Genomic DNA, 18,974 nt, shown 5'->3' with positions numbered 1-18,974 from the left:
ATACAGTGTAGTCATCGGCTGGCCTAACCCTCCATAGGAAAACCACTTTCCACAGGAGTGATTTGGCTCTCCTTATCTTGATCAAAAGCAGAAACACGAGAATAATAATGGTTAGAAATTACCCTTTTGTGAAATTTGGGCCTTTTTTTTTTTTTTTTTTTGAAATATTTTATTTACTTGACACAGAGAGAGAGACCACAAGTAGGCAGAGAGTTAGGCAGAGAGAGGAGGAAGCAGGCTCCCTGCTGAGCAGAGAGCCTGATGAGGGGCTCGATCCCAGGACCCTGAGATCATGACCTGAGCTGAAGGCAGAGGCTTTAACCCACTGAGCCACCCGGGCGCCCCAAATTTGGGCCTTCTTAATGAGTATAATGGGTAACAGAAATGGGCTCTCCCACTTAAAACCAGCCATGTAAGGTATGTGGACAAACTGAAATATGTTAGGGCCTCTCCCCTACAGTTCTAAGAAGCCTGGACTCAAGGGACAGGGCCTAAAGCTGGAGCCTGTGTTCTAGTTCCTGTCACTGGTTTGAGGACCCTAGTGGCTGGATGATGACTACAAGCTTCAGTGAATTTTGCCTCCAGAATACTTGCTCAGCACCGAAAATTACAGGGAACTGGGGCTTCATGATTGTACCAGTTGGTGAAGAAGCATCTTTTAACTGTCTGTGTGGCTGCCTTTGGCCTGAGACTTGCCTTCATTATAAGCTGGTAGTAAAGAGAACAGGTAACTTTCCCATTTTTAATGAGGAACGACTAACAATATCTAAAGAAAAAGAAAAAGTAAAAACCCAAAACAACACTAAGACTAGCCTTGGGTCAGTTCCTAACAGTGTGGCTTGGCCCCTTACAGAGGTGTGTCTTGGGGCTGGACTGGACTTGAGCCGCCACATCTATAAAATGGGCTATGCGCAGGACAAGAGGTGTACACATCGCCTCAGCTGGGGGCCAGACAGGTGCATCTTCTCAAGCTGCCCCTTAGGAAATCAACCTTCCGGGCACTTCTGAATTCTAATATCGGCGTGCTGCTCAGTGAGTGCCCAATCAAGGGCGATATGAGATGACAGGCAGGTGACAGGGCCGCCTCCCATCTCCCAGGAGATGTGGCTGGTGCTAGCTTGTCAACTGAATCTGAGATGGGTTATTTCTGCTCAGCCCGTCCCTTTGTCATTTCAGAATCATGGGCTGAAGGCATCAAAAGGCGATTTCCCTTCCCACAAGGGTCTACTCTCAGCATCTACATTACACTTCTCGATGGCCTTGAGGACCTTTGTTTTCCGCTGTTTCCAGATCCCGTGACAACACAGGATAAAGTTGGGGAGAGCCAAGGACACCCTCCCGCCTCCTCAAGAACCAAGAAGCAGCTTCATATGAGCAGCTCCCTTCACCTCTGCTGCAACACCTAGCCTTGGAGGGACTGCTCGGGAGCCAGACGCGCAGTGGCTGACTTCACAATTGACCTTGACACCACCCAGCAGCAAGGGAAACAGTGGACACGGGCTGAGTACTGAAATGCACGGGAGGGGAAGAACAGGCTCCTGCCCACCAGGCACAAGCACAGGGGAGTGGGCTCCTCAAGCAACGCTGGCAGGGGCCTGGCAGGTGACGGGCACCCACGCGCCCCCATTTGCTCTCTGCATCAGACAGGTGGCATTCGAAGGATGCGGGAGGCTGGCTCTGGCGGCCCCACTGGAAGGCACAGAGCAGCAGGCAAAAACCAAGCTGCTGCCCGTCCTTGTCCCCAGGCAAGGCACGCCGGCCACAAGGTGTGAGGGTGGCGGCAGGTGTCCAGATCCAGGGACCCTCACCCAGAAGCCCCCCGAAATCTGGCTGAGCTGCCCGGGGTCACCACGGGAACACCTTCTAGAGATCACAAAGTGGGTGAGGGAAGATACGGCGGGTAAGCCAGTGCAAGCAGCTGCTGTCGCGCGTGCATGACGGGCCGAGGAACTACGGGCACATCGCTCCAGCCCCAAGCATCCACGCACGAGACACCCCCACCGCGGGGGACCTTGTGGGGAGGCCAGGGAAGCGGGTGAGGGGCAAGAGCGCTCATGGCAGCGGACACCTCCGGGCACCGTCACACTCATTTGGCAGAGTGGCTGCAGACCAAGGTCATGCCTCCAGTCTTCCCAGGACACAGGAGCGGCCCATCACACGAAGCAGCAGCACACAGCTTAGCCCTGGGTGCAGCCGCTGCTGTCCAGGTGAGCTGTGCGTGGGGTGCGCTGCCCAGCTCCAGAAGGCTATCAGGAAAGCCTGCGTGGACACCGTGTCTCCCCCCACTCCCTGCACTGTTTATGCCCACAGGCTTGCAGCAAAGGGACTTGGGAAAGCGGGATCTTCTACCTATGGAAGTGCCTGCTGTTCACCCTATAAGTTAAGTGTTCCATTGGATTAGTCTTTGGGATTCCTGGGGCTGTGACATGGGGTGACCCGATGACATGTGGAGCACCCAGAATTTGAGACATGGGCTGTGAAGGGCACCAGGGAAGCTCTCATCAAGGGCTGGAGCACGGGCTCTAACAGACCCTTCCCTGGGGCCATGGGCAGGACACTGCCAATGGAGACAGAGGAGGGCCCCAGGGGGCCAGGGAGCTCCACAGAGAGGAGCAGAGCCTTTTCCAGAACTGGGGGGACAGCAGAATAAACACCGAGTGGTCCCACCTGCCCACGGTGTTAAGAACCATTAGAACTGCAACGAGCCTAATGACTTTTTACACTGAGACAAAGAAAATCTTTATAAACTGCCCCTTAGAACAAAGTTCACCAATGTCAAGTCACAACAAGGGGACTCTGCAGCCCTCCAGCTTTGTGCTGATTTTCTTGTCCGGGCCACAGACAGCCAGCACCTGGAATCCCGGACCCCTGCCTAACCCAGGTTGGAAAGAGGGAAGGCCAAGGACAGGGAGAGCCAAGCCAACGTGTGATCGACAGAAGGGAGACCAGAAGGAGTCCCGGCACTTCATTTGTTTTTAAGTAGGAAATTCAAATGTAATATTCCTGAGTGTTCACGTTACTATAACTCAGCGGCTTAAAACAACCCAAATGCATGATCTTACAGCTCTGGTGGCCAGATGTCCAGAACGGGTCTCCCTGGGCTGAAGTTCAAGGGTGAGAAGAGCTGCACGCTTTCTGGAGGCTCTAGGGAAGGTTCCAGAGGCTTCCATCTTTTTGCCTTTCCTGGCTTCTCACATCCATCTGCATCTGTAATGAACAGCCCCTCGCCATGTAGCACGACGCAGTCCCAGGATCCAGGGGTGAGGATCCGGACACCTCTGGGGAAATCACATTCTGCCTCCCGCACTGAGATAATCAAAGAACCTGGCAACCGCAACCTGCATTGATCCAGTGTATCAATACGGCGTATCGCTCCTGCTGCCGCCACATGCATTACTTCCCAAGGCTGGTATTTTTCACTCTCCCTTCCATGGTAACGGTCCTATCTCCCAGAAGCCAGAATCCACATGGAAGTCACTTTCTGGGTCCTTCATCCCACCTCCTACATAATAGGTCCCTGGTTAATATCAGAATTATTGATTATTGATTTTTTTTTAAAGATTAATCATTGTGGACAGCATGTGAATAACTGTGCCCGTTATTGACCCGGCATGTTACACGCTAAACGGTTCGGTCCAGGGATCAGCAACCTTGTTCAGTTGAGAGCAAACAGTAAATAAGTTAGGTTTTGCGGGCCATATGGTCTTGACTGCAATTATCTGAGTCTGCTGTTTTAGCAAAAAGAACCAAAGGCAAAAATCAAATGAGCAGGGAAATGGCTAGGTGCCAATAAAACTTTATTTATGGACACTGAAATCTGACCTCCATATAATTTGTATGTATCATGAAATAGCATTCTTCCTTTGACTTTTTGTTTTCAACCATTTAAAAATGTAACAACTAAGCTTGTGAGTCGCAAACAACCACCACCACCAGTGGCAGGACCGCTCTGGCCCAGAGATGATGCTTTGCCAACCCACGGCTTAGAAAACTATGCTTGGGCCCACTTCCCACTGTCCCGCTCTCACCCCCTCATTCTTTATCAGGACTGAGCGCCCACACTGTGCTGGGCCTGAGCGGGTCAGGAAGGGGTGATGGGCTGGATGTGGGGTCGGGGAGTACAACGACACAGGGCACCAAGATGGAGGTGGGCGCCATGTCCGCGGTGTTTAGGGAGGTGTGCACTGCGCTCAGAGGGCCCCTGCAGGAGTTAGACCCTGGCTTCAGGCTTTGGTCCCCCAAATGTCAGCAAGGTCTGGGATCAGAGAAAAGGTCAAAGGGGGGATGTATATTTGGAACAGGATCTGAGCCCACATATAAACAAATCCTGGAGGATGGATGAGAGTCCAAGGAAGAGAGATGTTAGAATAAGCAGGGGAAAAAAAAAAAGAAAGAAAGAAAGAAAGGAAGGCCAAGCATAGAGACTTGGGGAACCCCAGCAGTTATTCTGGGCAGAAAAGGATGAACTTGTGAGGGAGGCGAATGTGTGAGGAAGACTGGAGGAGAAAGAGGACAGAAGAGGTTGGGAGGGCATGGAGGAGAAGGGAGGGGAGGGCAGAAGAGGGAAGAGGGCAGGGAAGGAAGGGGTGGGGAGGGGGGAGAGGAAGGGGAGGGATAAGGAGGGGTAGGAGGAAGAGAGGTGAGGGGAGAGGATGGGAGACAGGTGACAAGGGGAAGGACTGGGAGGGGAGGGGAATAGAGGGAGAGGAAAAGAGGGGAGAGGAGCAGGGCTCCTATGGGCTGGGCCTGGGGCTGACTCACTTCCATCCCAGCAGGGGCTGCTCCATGAACATTCCCAGAACAAATGAATGCCCAAAGGCACTCAGGAGGCCAGAGTTTGCACCTGGCACCTGACATCTTTGTCCTCCTCCCTTTGGCTGAGCTTCACGTGTACGTCCTGATGTCGGACTCCTTACACCTGCTGCTCACACCCTCCACCTTGAGTTCATTCCTCATTTTGCCTCTAGTTCACACCCCTAGCCTCACTCGGTGGCTCTGACCTTGTTTCCCGTCCTTCATCCCGCTCCATGGTGTCTGATTTGATGCTATCCAACCCGATGTGAACGCAGCCACGTGGCCATGCAGGAGGGAGCCTTGGGCATCTCGCGCCACTTACACAACTGTGCTCTGGCTGCACCAGCCCCTGTGTGTCCACAGCCCCAGCCTTCCCAGCCAGCCTTCTGGAAAGGCTCGAAATAGATTAAAAACAAAACAAAACAAAACAAAACAAAAAACCCACGAACTCCACATCTGCCTCTGCTCTTCCTGCCAGATTCCCTCTCTCTCTCTGTTTAAATGACCCCTTTATTTCTTCCCTGCACTTCTCCTAATCCTATGTATCTGTGCTAAAGAGGGGAGGTGGTCCGTCAAAGTGCGGGTCTGCAGGGGCAGGCCCCAGAACCCTCTGGCTCAGCAGATGGCTACCGGGAGGCAGAAGCAGACGGGAACTGACGAGGAACTGGGAGCACGGGCAAGGCGCGGAAGGCTGCTGGCTGCCGGCTCGTCTACTCTTGAACAAAAGGCCCGACTCCACCGCCTGTAAAACAGGAATGACTATGGCTCTACCTCGTGGGTTTGACTTCAGATTAAATGAGACCCGAGAAAAGGGGACAGGCTAGTACCCTCACATCCCCTTCGCTGAGGAGCCCCCAGAGCTGGGAGGTGGGAAGCAACACCAAGGGCAGAGAGGAACCAAGCAAGCCATGGAGCCAAGACGAGAGTCTGTCTGCTCCCAAGTCCATGTTGCTTAGACGTAATTAATAAAGTTGTGCAGACCCAAGGCCATGCTCTGCTCTGCTCCGGAGAGCCTGGTAGTGATGATCTGAAGGCCGCCTGCCCACCCGACCAGGATTATAGGGACCCAAGCATTGCTTGGGCTGAAGGGGACGGGAGGGAGGATCCCTTTGTTCTGCCGAGCTGTGTCACATTCAGCAACACCACAGTTTCATTTTCCACACTACTCCACTTTTTACCACCGAAATGTGGCCTGGCGATGGTACACATTGACTTTGCTATTAGCGGAAGCAATTGGGTGATCATGGGCTAATGATCGTCTACCTTCTTAACGCTAAGCGATTTATTCCCCATAAACACACACAGAAAGTGCTCCGGGAAGCTCCCGCCAGCAGAACACACACAAGTTGAACTTCTTAATTGAAAATATAATCTGTATTGCGGAGATTAAAATATATTGGATTCATTTTGGCTCTATTCTTCCCTATTGTCCCACATACATTTTCTTTATGCTACACAATCAAATTAGTTCCCCTGCTACGGAAATTATTTCCACACAATAAATCAATTTTATGGTGAAGCTATGACTGAATGTCCTATTTAAAGGAAAAGCAAATCAGGGATGGAAACAATTTTCCTACTGATGTGATCAGTGTTCGCGCCACATGCTTTTGGTGATCTCTGTCAGTTTTATCCCGTTTTGTTTCTTAGTTCTCCTTCCCTCCCCTCCATTGTCCTTGGGGAAGCTTCAGTTTTGTGGGTGGAGAGGAGGCAGGTGGGAGCAAGCCCGAGAGGGGAACCCCTGGCAAGGCTGCGGCAGCACCCCAGTCCCTGGTGGATGAGAGCCCATTCCCTTCCTCCCAGGAAGCTATCCCGACCTCCCTGCCAGGAGCAACACAGCCACCAAGTGCTCCCCAGCCCTGGCCATGTCTGTTTCCCTATCATTGACACTGCGCGGTCTCGTCATCTGCTTGCTAGGTGATCGTCTGAGCCCTTGCCCAAGCAGCAGGCCACCTCCACGAAGGGAACATTGAGCATTAGATGCCCATGTCTACAAAGGGCCCGGCACAAACATAGGTATGTAGTCACACCTTCTGAACTGCAATGATGCCACCATCTTGAGTCCAAAGCACGGTAAATTTCATTCCAGCTGGAAAGTGTAGGGAGGGAAGGTGTTTGTCGAAGGAGGCCTTGGGGCTTGATCTGTGACCTCAACTCGTAGGCTGAACACAGTGCTAGGCCCCACTGACCTTTATTAAGTGCTTCCCATTTGCAGGGACTTCGCAAATGCTGTTCCCTCTCCCTGCAGGGCTTCCGCTTCTTGCCTTGAAACTCCTGGCCAACATCTTCCACTGCTTCCGTTTCGAGCCTTCGCAGACCCACTCGTCCCTCATGACACGCTGCACGGATCCATGTGCCTCCCGGTCAGAGTGCGAGGGTCGCCTCTGTCAGTCTAGGTCTTCTCCTTTGGCAGTCTGAGCAATGTCCCACATCTCCCCTGGGATTCTCGGCTCCCTGACAGCAGACTCCGCATCTGCTTTTGCTCACGTTTACCCCCAAGAGCTAGCACGCCGCATGGCCCTTAGTAGGCATGCAGTGAACCCTCGAACCGAACAAGAATAAACAAGCATTGCCACAAAAATGATCTCTAAGCTCATTCACTTGAAATCCGAAAGTCGTTGCATGGAGCACATCACTTTCCAGTTGTGTCCTTATATACATTTCTACATTAAGGTGGGAAAAGGGAAGGTGAGTAACCACTGAGCAGGGTCTGTGGCCCAGTCACACGGCACACAAGACACTCTGCTGCCTTCAGTCTACCGGCTCGAAGTCCACTTGAGCACAGCCAAGGCCGAGCGGAGGGGGGCTGGAATAGCAGCCTGTTCCCCTCATAGTGACCACTGAGTCCATCCCAGCAAGGTGGACACTTTGGGGTGTCCACAGAAGAACTCTCAGGGTCCTCTGGTAACACACAAAGCAGGAAAGGCACCCCCAGCTGCATGTGAGCCCCGAATATGCAGGCATGTTCCAAAGTTTTCAAGGCTTAGTGGAAGATTTCCAAGGCCTGCCAAATTCATTCCCTCCACCGACCGAACCCCATGAGATGGCTCCAGGAAGCCGCAGCATGAGGAGACGCTAGTGAATGACCTTCCTGAGAGGACCAGTGAGTGGATCAGATCTAGAACCCACAGCACCTGCTCTGGCCACATGTGCTCTCAGTATGGCTCCGTCAATTCCTTAATCATTCGTCACGGCAGGTGATCAGAGGAGCTGTGCCCTGTGTGTGCAGCAGGACACCTGGGTCGGGGCTGGATGTTTGAGAACACCCCTGTGAACACATCAAGCAACTCAAGAGTGGAAAGTCTGCATGACTTCAACAAATCAAAAGATGCCACGTTATACGAAATTTTCGAGGAAAAAAAACAACACGTTTTAATGCTTCTTTTCTTGTAAAAGGCTATAGTGGACGAAGCCTTTCTCTCCTGGCCGAAACGTGGACACACAGAGAGCTCAGAAAAAGAGCAGGGCTGTTTTTAACTTGGGATTCTTGACTAAGAACTCAGCGCGTGTTACGGCACCCGTACCCACAGGCTTATACAAAAATACACATTTAATGAGGTCACAGAGTTAAGACTGAAATGGCTGAAATACATAGTGTGGGCCCAGAAAAACTGTCAGCAAAGTCTCAAAATAGCTTTACTAAGGTCTGTCAAATGTTGGGAAATCATCCAGGAAAGGATACAAGAATGTACACAGAAGCATCGGCTCATTTTAGCTAATGACAGCAGTGAACAAGATTGAAGTGCAACGTTTCCTTATTTAAGGGGAATTTCTATGCTCCATGCTGATGTGTTTCTCATGGCCTAGCTGGGGGTGGGCAGGGGTCTCTGCTCTTGGCCAGGGGGCCATGGGGCTGGAGGGTAGCTATTTCCAAGTCCTTCCGCACATGAGCCGCACAGGTGCACAGGAGCAGGGCTGGGGCAGGGGTGAGCTGCGGCCGGAGAGCGGCTCCCCACTTCTGCTTTGGCTTCTCTGGAGGATGATGCTATGTCCCAGGCTCACCCTCAGTTATCTTGTTACCATTGTCCTTTGAAGCTAAAAGTCATCTTTCTCGGCTCAAATCACCCATAGTCCAAAAAAAAAGGCCCGAGGTGTCACAAAAATAATAACGCAGACATAGTACTTCCAAATATAAAAAAGAGATAAGAAAGGAAACAAAGCTTTTTGGTTTTAGTGCTCTATTCAAAATGAATCAAAAAACAAAACCAAACAGAACACAAATGGCTTTTCCTTTCTCTCAACATGATGTGGAGTTCCAAAAACAAGAATCCCATAGTACCTCCCACCTTCTAACCAGTATTGTGGAGTTCTACCGTGGGATCAGGAGAGTCTGTCATTTGCTTTTCCCCCAAATTCTAAGTAAGAGGGTTCATTCTAATGATCTCGTTCTAACTTTAATTATCATTATAAAGGCCTTATGTCCAAATACAGTCACATTCTGGAGTTACTGGGGATGAGGATTTCAACAAAGGAATTTGGGAGGAGAGCACATAATTCATCCCATAACAGGTTCATTCCCGAGGACCCTTCCACATCTATTTTTAGAGACTATGGACAGGTTTCCCCTGCTATACCTATGTGTATGTGTATGTTATTTTTCCTTGCCAACATTCCACACCAACTTACTCCATTCCTCTCATGGAGGGGAGGGCAGCTCTCCACTGTGCCATCCGGATAACCCCAAGGGGTGTTTGGGAAAAGGAGCTAGCCCGTGACCAGCCTGGGGGGACCAGGGGACTTGCGACTTGGCTGGCACCGCTCACATCCTATGTCGTCACTGTTTCACAACCACAACTGTCTACACTCTTTACCTATGTTCATCTGCCCATCTGAACAGCAAGTGTTTTGAAGGTAGAACCCAACTAGGCCATCTCTGAATCCCCAGCGCACAAAGCAGAGACACAATGCATGCTTTGTAAACACCACACAGCCCTACGGTGTGTGTGCTAGTAAATGCCGATGCTGAGCCCGTCGGCCAGTCCTAGGGGGAGCCGGGCTGGGGCTCACACATAAAGGAACTTCCACATGAGACAGAGAGACAAGATTCCTGCCCTTACAGCCATTTCTAAGAGGAACCTGGGGAGACTGTGAATACCAGCCTCTCTCATATGCTTCTGTGGCCCAGGTGGGCCCCTCTCAGTTTGAGAGCAAGGGGATTTAGTCACATCATGATTCCTAGTTTTCAACAGAAACCTAACAGAGACCACAAAACGTGTGGCTTTGCCTATATACACACGTACTCAAAATTCCTTACAGAGATGGCAGCTTTGGAGCCAGAGAACATTCAAAATAACTCACAGCTGAACGAAACCCATTTATAACGGAAGTTGCTAAGTAATTTCGGACTTTCCCCAAGACCAATGTGATACTCCTCTCCCAAATTATCAGGTAATGGGCGCCTGGGGGGCTCAGTCAGTTGAGTCTGCCTTTGGCTCATGTCATGATCCTGGAGTCCTGGGATCGGGTCCTGCATCGGGCTCCCTGCTCAGCAAGGACTCTGCTTCTCCCTTTGACCCTCCTCCATCTCATGCTCACTCTCCTCTCTCATTCTCTCCCTCAAATAAATAAATAAAATCTTAAAGGAAGGAAGGAAGGAAGGAAGGAAGGAAAGAAGGAAGGAAGGAAGGAAGGAAGGAAGGAAGGAAGGAAGGAAGGAAGGAAGAAATTATAGGTAGGGACACTGGGAAGCTCAGTCAGTTGAACACCTGCCTTCAGCTCAGTCATGAACCCAGGGTCCTGAGGCTGAGTCCCGCACTGGGCTCCCTGCTCAGCAGCGGGCCTGCTTCTCCTCCCGCCTGCCACTCCCCTTGCTTGTGCTCTCTCTCTGACAGATAAATAAATAAAATAAAATTTTTAAAAAAGAAAGAAATTAGCAGGTAAAGCTTACCCACAGCTCGCCCAGAACCCACCCCATGGAACCATCGTTCATTTCCAAGTGGCTGTTGGCTTTGGCCCTTTGTTATTCTTTCTTTCCTTTCTTTACCACATCATGAGAAAAATGGTGCATCGAAGCAAACACACAGACGTCCCCACAATCTCACCAACTCTACACATTCCCACTCCAAAGGAAAGAATTTCGGTGGCCTGCCCTGTCTTGTTTTTAGGTTCTGCTAAAAACAGTCATCAGTACGGTAACCCAGGTCCCTGAAGGAATTCCGGGTCGCGAGCAGACTCATCAGCCACAGAATAAAGCAGGTGCATGCAAGATACCCCCAAGTCCAGAGAGACGTTTCCGGTTTCAGTATCTGTGGGCATGAAAAGTCGTTCGGTCCTGAAAGGGTGCAAGGCTCCAAAAACTACCACATAAAATCTGTTGCACACAGAAAGTCTTCACTAAACAAATCAACTGCATACATCACAGGGAGCCACTATACAAAAATCACACACACACACGGATCGAGTGCAAGCATGTGCAAAGTCAGAACTGCACAGTGGGAGCCTGTGGGAGCTGAGTCCCCGGCGTGGCCAGGCAGGCCATTCAGGTCTAGATTGGATCCCTCCGCCCACAGATGAATGGTCGCAAGAAGGAGCTCGGGCCGGCATCTCCGGAGGGAAGCTAGAGAGCAACGGGGTCCAGAGAGCTGAGTGAGGTGGGGGAAGGGAGGTGAGAGACGGAGCAGTGGAGGCTGGAAAGGGCGGGGGGGGGCATGCATCGAGACCTCTGGAGGGGTATGACTAGGTCCTAAGCAAACTCACAACAACATCAGACAAGGAAAAACGAGCTCATTGACTCCAGGAGGAGATACTCCACTTGATAAAGTCTCTGGAAACTTATCAGGGATTTCGGAAACATCGTTGGTCACTATCTTGACTCCAAAAAAAATCAGACATGGGCAGTCAATAGATGACTGCCCTGTTTGGCCATTTGAGGCGTGGTGGCCTTCTGGGGCTAGCACTGCCAGCATGCTCCACGGGGAGAAGGACAGGGACCCGCGGTGCAGCTCCATTCCCACCCATCCCTGCTTCTGTCCCTTGGACACATTTGTTAGCACCTCAGAGAGTCCTGATCTGTAAAATGAACACAGTCTGAGGCGTTGCATGAGGATTATAATGGGACGCCAATATATTTAAATAAAAAACAACAAAACACGCCTCATGCCCATAAGGATGTCTACTATAAAAACAGGGGACAGGGAATAAAACAAGTGTTAGTGAGCACTTGTAGAAAAATTGCAATCTCTTTGCACCATTGGTGGGGATATAAATGTCACAGGTGCTACGAAAAACACAAGGGCTGTTCCTCAAAAACTTAAAAATAGAATGACCATTCTACCTTTCAGCAGCCTCACTTCTGGGGATATACCTTCTGGGGAAGGTGTATCTTATATACCTTATAAAGAGTATCTGGGGATATACTTCTGGGGATATACCTCTCAAAATTAAACAGCAGGGTCACAAACAGTATTGGCACACTCCTGTTCACAGCAGTATTATTCATGATAGACAAAATACGCAAGCAACCCAAGGGTCCATCCACGGCGGGATGGTTAGACAAAATAGGGTCTATCCGCACAATGGACTATGATTCAGTCTCCAAGAGGAAGGAAACGCTGACTCCTGCTCCAATATGCTTAAACCTGGGGACAGTACACTCCGCAAAATGAGCCGGTCACAAAAGGACAGATACTGCAGGATTCCACTTAGATGAGATATCAAGAGTAGCTGAATTCATAGAAAAAGAAAGTAGGATGGTAGATAACAGGGGCTAGGGAGAGAAGAAAATGGGGAATTAGTGTTTAATGGGGAAAAAGTTTCAGTTTTATAAGATAAAAAAAGCTTTGGCACGACAATGCTAATATTCTTTTTTTTTTTTTTTTTTTAAAGATTTTATTTATTTATTTGTCAGAGAGAGCGAGGGAGAGAGAGCGAGCACAGGCAGACAGAATGGCAGGCAGAGGCAGAGGGAGAAGCAGGCTCCCTGACGAGCAAGGAGCCGGATGCGGGACTCGATCCCAGGACGCTGGGATCATGACCTGAGCCGAAGGCAGCTGCTTAACCAACTGAGCCACCCAGGCGTCCCGACAATGCTAATATTCTTAACACGAGTGAACTGTGCACTTAAAAATGTTTCAGATGGGGCATTTTATGTCCTAGGTATTGTGTCACAATTAAAAATTTATTTTTTTTTTAATTAAAAAACACACAGTTGGGGGCATCCTGGGTGGCTCAGTCAGTTAAGCATCCGACTCTTGATTTCGGCTCAGGTCGTGATCTTGGGGTCGTGAGATCAAACCCTGGGTCGCTCCATGCTGGGCATAGAGCCTGCTTGGGACTTTCTCTCTTCCCTTCCCTCTGCCCCTCCTTGCTTCCTCTCTCTCTTAAAAAGCAAAAACAAAAAAACACACAGAGTCAACGTGCTTATGATACAGGAAAGGCTCAGCACCTTCCTTTGTTCTTTTCAGCCATGGATTTTGGTGCAGAATCAAAAGGCCCATGACAGCCGACCTCCACTGGCTCCTTCTCTAGGCGAGTGAACAGCAGGTGAACTGGCATCTTTTTCGCACTGTGAAATTAGGAAAGCCTTGTCTGCTGCGGGTACCAGAAGCACCAGGCAAGATTAAACAAGATTGCACACTCATCGCAAACTGTAAAACGGTAAGGCCGGTCCAGATATCCAGAGAAAACCAAGACCATCTCGTCTAGAGTGATTAAAATGAGGCCCGGGGACCCCAAGGACAGGAGCAAGGCTGACTCAGGCCTGAGGGAGATTGGAAGGCGATACTTGAAATCCCTGAAGTAAATCCTGGGCTGCTCTGTGATAGGCGGGGAACCCTCTTTCCCTTCACTGGGGAGGACACAGGACGGGAATGGACCTCACTGAAGGGACGTAGGAAGCCCGTCTCCAGGAGGAAGGGCAAACCCGCTGGACCGAGCGTGCCGACCGCGGGAGGAGGGTGCTCCCTGCTCCCCGCATGTGCACAGGGAGGATGCCCTGAACAGGATGACAGCCAGCTGGCTTGCTATCAGCACAGGAAGGTCAGGAGCACACCGCTCCCACTGTGGCCCCAAGCAGCGCTGCCTTCAAAGCACCTGGGAACCTGCTGGAAAGGCAGAGTGCAAGGCCCCTTCCCAGATCTTCTTGATTTGAATCTGCATTTTAGTAAGATCGTCAGGGGAGTCCTGTGTACAAGAAAGTCTGGGAAGCACGGGGGAGAGGGCTTCCTGGCCCACTCTTATGCCCATTCCGCCGTATTTGTGACCACAAGAAATAAAATGTACTCTAGGAGCACTATGTCCAAGCTTGACTCGAACAGGGTGTTGTTCTGAATCACGCTCGTTTCAGATTAATTTTCTGCCATTGGCTCTGCTTGTCCCTTTATTTCTCTTTGTCCGATTGCCATCTAATAAGACAGAACAGGAGATAAATCAGCCTCCTAGTTTGGGGCATTAAGAGATTGTAGTGATGTGTTCTAGCAGCCCAGTGGAGTTTATTTTCTTCTATTTCATGACAACTGAGGCATTAAATAGTCTTAAATCATCACGCTGTCCCTTGCCTGCTCTGTGACCACTCCTGCGGCTTTAGAAATCCAATATGAGAAACCATTCTTTACAGCAGCACCCATAGCTGCGAGCAAAGCAATTTAGAGAACACTTTTATGAGAACAGTTTCTACATACTCTGCTTCTGTTACAAATTACTCTCTCGCTTTGACAACACTTACAAAATATGCAGTTTAAGTAATACAAATAGGTTATCAAATTTCCGGGATGTAAACAGTCGGAAAAGTTGCTCCCTACCAAACCAACCCGGAATCAGGCGGCAACGAGCTCAACTATTTACTTGCCATTCAGTTGTTCCAGCTAATTTAGCACTCGGTTACGGAGGACAGCGTTACACCCATTTCCTTCGTTTCCCAGGGTGCCTGCTTCATGCAGCGAGGGCTGCTCCAATCTTCTGGACGTTAGCCAGAAGATTAGTTAGTGGGGCTGTGTGGGATGCAAGGGGTGCAGTGGGCTCCCATTCATGGAACATCCCAAAACCTAGTCCTCGATTTTAATTATCACCAGGAATGTAATAAGAAATACAAAACACGGAATTCCTTTGACCTAGAACATAAGATGTGAAAGGAGTTTTTCTACGTTGTGAGCTATCCCGGTGATTAAAAAGTGCTAACACGGAGAATTAAGGAAGCTCTCCATGAGATTGGTCCCAACAAGCCTAAGAAATGCTCAGAGAACCAGAGAAACACGGTTGCAGCTGCGTCCTTATTAAGATGATGCAGATAATCCCAAACCGAGATCAAAGAGAGAGTGGGCTCAGTACCCCAGGTCACCTCCACCGAGCCCCAAGAAGCAAGAGGCAGGATCCCATGGCACAGAGGCGGGTCCCAGTCTGGGACCGAAATACTCTCGAGGATTAACAAAAGTAAATGTAAGCTCACAGCACTGCCAGGCTGGGACAGAGTCAAGTGCGGTTTTAATTTCCACAAATCACAAAGCCAATAGGACTGGATCAAGAAACACGATCTGAGCCTCCTCCTGTGGGACAGCTAGAAACACAGCCATCTCATCTACCATGTTGACGTGACAACTCCAGCCACTTCCCCCAGGGATTTCTTCCTGCTTCAAAAGGCAGCCCTAAATGGAACCAGCCTAGCAGGAGGGTGTCCCGTCACCACACAGGGGCCATTACCGAGACAACCAGAGGGCTACCTGCCCGGCCCCTGGCCCCTCACCACAGAGCCTCACCTGGGCTGTGACAACTCTGGGGAGAACAGGTGGCAGAAGAGGAAAGAGGTCCTGGGAAGAGCAGCTCCCAAGCAAAGACAAAGGTAGTAGGAGACAAAGAGACAGAGAGGTCTGGACAGCAGGATGTCCCAGGGATGGTGGCATTTGTATCATCATGTGCTCAGATACTCAAGGGTGGGGAGGGCATGCCTCTACGTGGAAGCTGGTGACATCCGAGATGGGCCAGCAACTCGATAGTGGAAGCGATCCGAACAGTACCAGGCTCAGAGCACAGCCTTGCCCAGGAGAAGACGCCCCCCGCCCCAAGGGCAGGACTCCCCTACCAGGGGCCTCAGAGGTGTCTGGCTTCTGCTTCTGTTCCAGGCCAGGGCTGGGGAAGGGCCACCCGATGCCCACCACCCACCAAGGCTCTGGGAAGGGCGCGGCAGTCTGCGACAGCAAAGCACATCTGTCTCCCGAAGGGACAACTGGTAGGCAGGACATTGTGTGCTGAACACCAGCATATCCTTTGGGGACTTGGTTTCTAGTTTTAGAAATGAAATGAAGATCTAAGTCATCTCAGAGAGAGGAGGGTGGGAGGCGAGAGTGGACAGTCCCACAGAGGAAGAACAGACCCTAAAAAGGTACAACGGAGAACGGCGACAATGCCATTTGTGCCAAGGACCTTGCTGACCAAATGTGTGTGTCCAAGAAAGGAGCTTCATCCGTCTTTCATCGAATGATGGAATGGTCAACACGAGGCTGAAATGTTCCAGTAAAGTAAGGCAGGGCCAGAGGCACCTTCAAACCGATGAGCACGGTGCCAGTGGGCCCTCACCTTCCTTACCCACTTTCAAAGCAATATACCGAACTGACCAAATTACCATTACAAAAACCAAATGAAAACATTTTCTTATAAATGGATTCTACTTTTAATCCTAAAACAGTTCCAAATTATCGTCAGCATATTACATCTTTTCAATTATGGCTAATTTAACTGTTATACTTTGCATATAATACATGTAAATATTTTTCTTAATTCTTATCCAGAGAGAGATTACGACAAAATTCCTTTTAAGAAATCAAGACATTCAGATTCTGAAACTTCAATTTTAATGCCCCCCATTGCTTCACTTTTGGATTAATTTCATAATAGCTAAAAATCTAGTACATAGAGATAAATTTAAAAGCCCCCCAAACAGTTATCCACACTTCCCATAATATAGTCAATATAAACAAACACATTTCCCTGATAAATTCCTAAGACCATAAAATGTCAGAGAAAGTAGGCCCTATACTGAATGTGGGAAAAATCTCTACGAGAAAGAAAGAAGTTCTCACTCCCATCAACACAAAATGTTTTCCAACACCCCAAGAGCCCCTATGATACAACATTTCGCTTCTATAGGCAGTTATAAAGCAGGGTTCTAGTAGTAGTATTATTATTAATTATTCATTGTGAAGTAGAGCTGACATACTATGTTAGCTTAGTTGCAGGTGTACAATACACTGGTTCGACACTCCCATACATTACTCAGTGCCCCCCACCCCCACTGCAAGTGCAGTCACTGTCTGTCCTCAGACAACATTATTACAATATCACGGACTATATTCCCTCTGCTGTGCTTTTCCTCTCCGTGACTTATTTATTTTATAATAAATCATCTATTTCGCCCACCCTGCACCCTCCTCCAGTTTGTTCTCTGTATTTCAGAGACCGTTTGTTGGTTTCTCATGTGCTTGTTCACTTGTTCGTGAACCAGGTTTTAGATGAACGTCTTCAGATGATTTGCTGCTCCTGAACGTGCAGACCAGAGATGCTGCCGCAGACCCAAACAGCAAGAGTCTGCTGAGATGAGTGAGCGAACGTGGAGACATGTCCCTAAGAAGTTGCCGTGTTTCTCACAAGCACTTTTGAGGTTTTCAAGTTCATACACCAACTCGTAATCAAACAGATGTCTAAAATACACTTGAGCTAAACACAAAAATCATTCAACCCAATTACCTTGATTTCCATACACAGACCAGGGTTAAAGGCATCTGGTCAGCCGGGTCCCATGAAGGTCATGCGCCTGGTCTAGGATGCGCAGGAACAGATGAAATGAACATGGGTCTGGGAAAACCCACCTCTGAAATTGACTAGAGGACACAAATCAGCAAACTTCCACCTTCCTATAGAGATGCCACAGCGAACCCACGTCTCAATTCCAGTCATAAACGTCCTCCCTCCAGATTCTTTTTGACAGCAAACAGACTGTCAACCTCATGGAAGACTGTGTTCCTGAGGACCACTGCGGAGGCTTACACACGGTCATCGCTACTCCCTGTTTGTCCCCAGGAGCTCCTTGTCTTGTCTCCCTGAGGGCACATCTCATTCTCCGCACCATGTGACCGGATGGCCAGCCTGCCTCCTACACTGTATGTCTCAGGGGCCCTGGTCATATAGATAGATTATGGGTGCTCCCCTCAGGACCTCACACAAGGAAACGCATGTATTGGACACTTAAGCCCAGTAGAAATCCTCCAGAATTATTTTCAGGGAAACAAGTCCCCGCGTTCACGGATGCTTTGCGGAGCCTTGGTAAAATATGCTGATCAGTCTCCACGGCGCACTAACCACTGAAGCCAGAGCCTCCTTTCTAGACATCTGGGCTCTTCTGTCTGCACGCACCCACCGAGGCTCACAGTGCCAAGGTGAGACGGGCAAGTAAAGACAACAGGAAACGATGCAGTAAGAGAGCCCAAGAGAGGAACCATTGTGGAAAACAAAACGGAATCTTTTAGAAAGATTATCAAGGTAAACAGCTTTACAAATTTGGCGAATTTAGGTGGGGGTGGGGAGGAGACGAGTGGAAAAACGAGAAAATGTGAAAATCTACTAACTCCACGTGAAAGGAATCTTACATGAAAGTTAATCAGCGGAACCACATTAAAAGCAGGCATTAGCCCCACATAACAAAATTAGCCAAAAAAAGAGAAAAGTGAAAAAGTTTAAGGTATATGATAATCATAAAAAACCTTCCACTTTTTTCTAAGATGTATTTAGTCATTTATTTGAGAATGAGAGAACACAGGAGAGAGGGAGCAGGGAACCCCTATGCAGGGCCCGATCCCAAAGATCCTGAGGAAATGGCCTGAGCTGAAGTCGGATGCTTAAGGGACTGAACTGCCCAGGTACCCACAAAATCCTTCCACGTTCTCAATCACCTAACTTCTTGTTTAACCATACTGCAGAAGACCCCCTCCTAGTCTGGAAGGCTTTAAAATTTAACTGAAGGTCACAAGTGGGCATAAGAGACTTCAGGAAAAGGCACGACGGTTTTCTCTCTGGTATAAATGCAAAAATACGGTAGAATGTTCCTCATCACAAAAGAGGAAATTTATTTAGTTCCACTGAGATGGTCTCAGGTCACCAGCCTATGAGAAACAAGTTGCTGGGGCAGAACCTCATAGAACAGCATGGCTGGGATTCATTCACGAACGCGGAAAAATCTTCCCTCTGCCTAGTCTCCA

At 49.4% G+C, this 18,974-nt stretch overlaps 1 protein-coding gene across 3 annotated transcripts in view; it reads right to left on the bottom strand.

The window, feature by feature from the left end:
* DOCK1 (dedicator of cytokinesis 1) overlaps positions 1-18,974 on the bottom strand; it is a 509,676-nt gene that overhangs the window by 113,510 nt on the left and 377,192 nt on the right. Inside the window, exon 30 of one of the 3 annotated variants that reach the window (XM_047703535.1) lies at positions 5,395-5,536. The exons of the other annotated variants lie outside the window; for them this stretch is intronic. Within the exon in view, the coding sequence (XP_047559491.1) occupies positions 5,410-5,536 (127 nt within the window). The 3' untranslated portion in view covers positions 5,395-5,409. Of the gene's footprint in view, positions 1-5,394; positions 5,537-18,974 lie in introns of those variants that run through there. 3 annotated transcript variants of the gene reach the window in all.

Source organism: Lutra lutra, chromosome 14 (genome assembly GCF_902655055.1).
Source record: "Lutra lutra chromosome 14, mLutLut1.2, whole genome shotgun sequence".
In the NCBI taxonomy this organism is placed as follows: Eukaryota; Metazoa; Chordata; class Mammalia; order Carnivora; family Mustelidae; genus Lutra; species Lutra lutra.
Note: the sequence above shows the minus strand (reverse complement) of the source record. Positions and strands in the feature narration are given on the sequence as shown.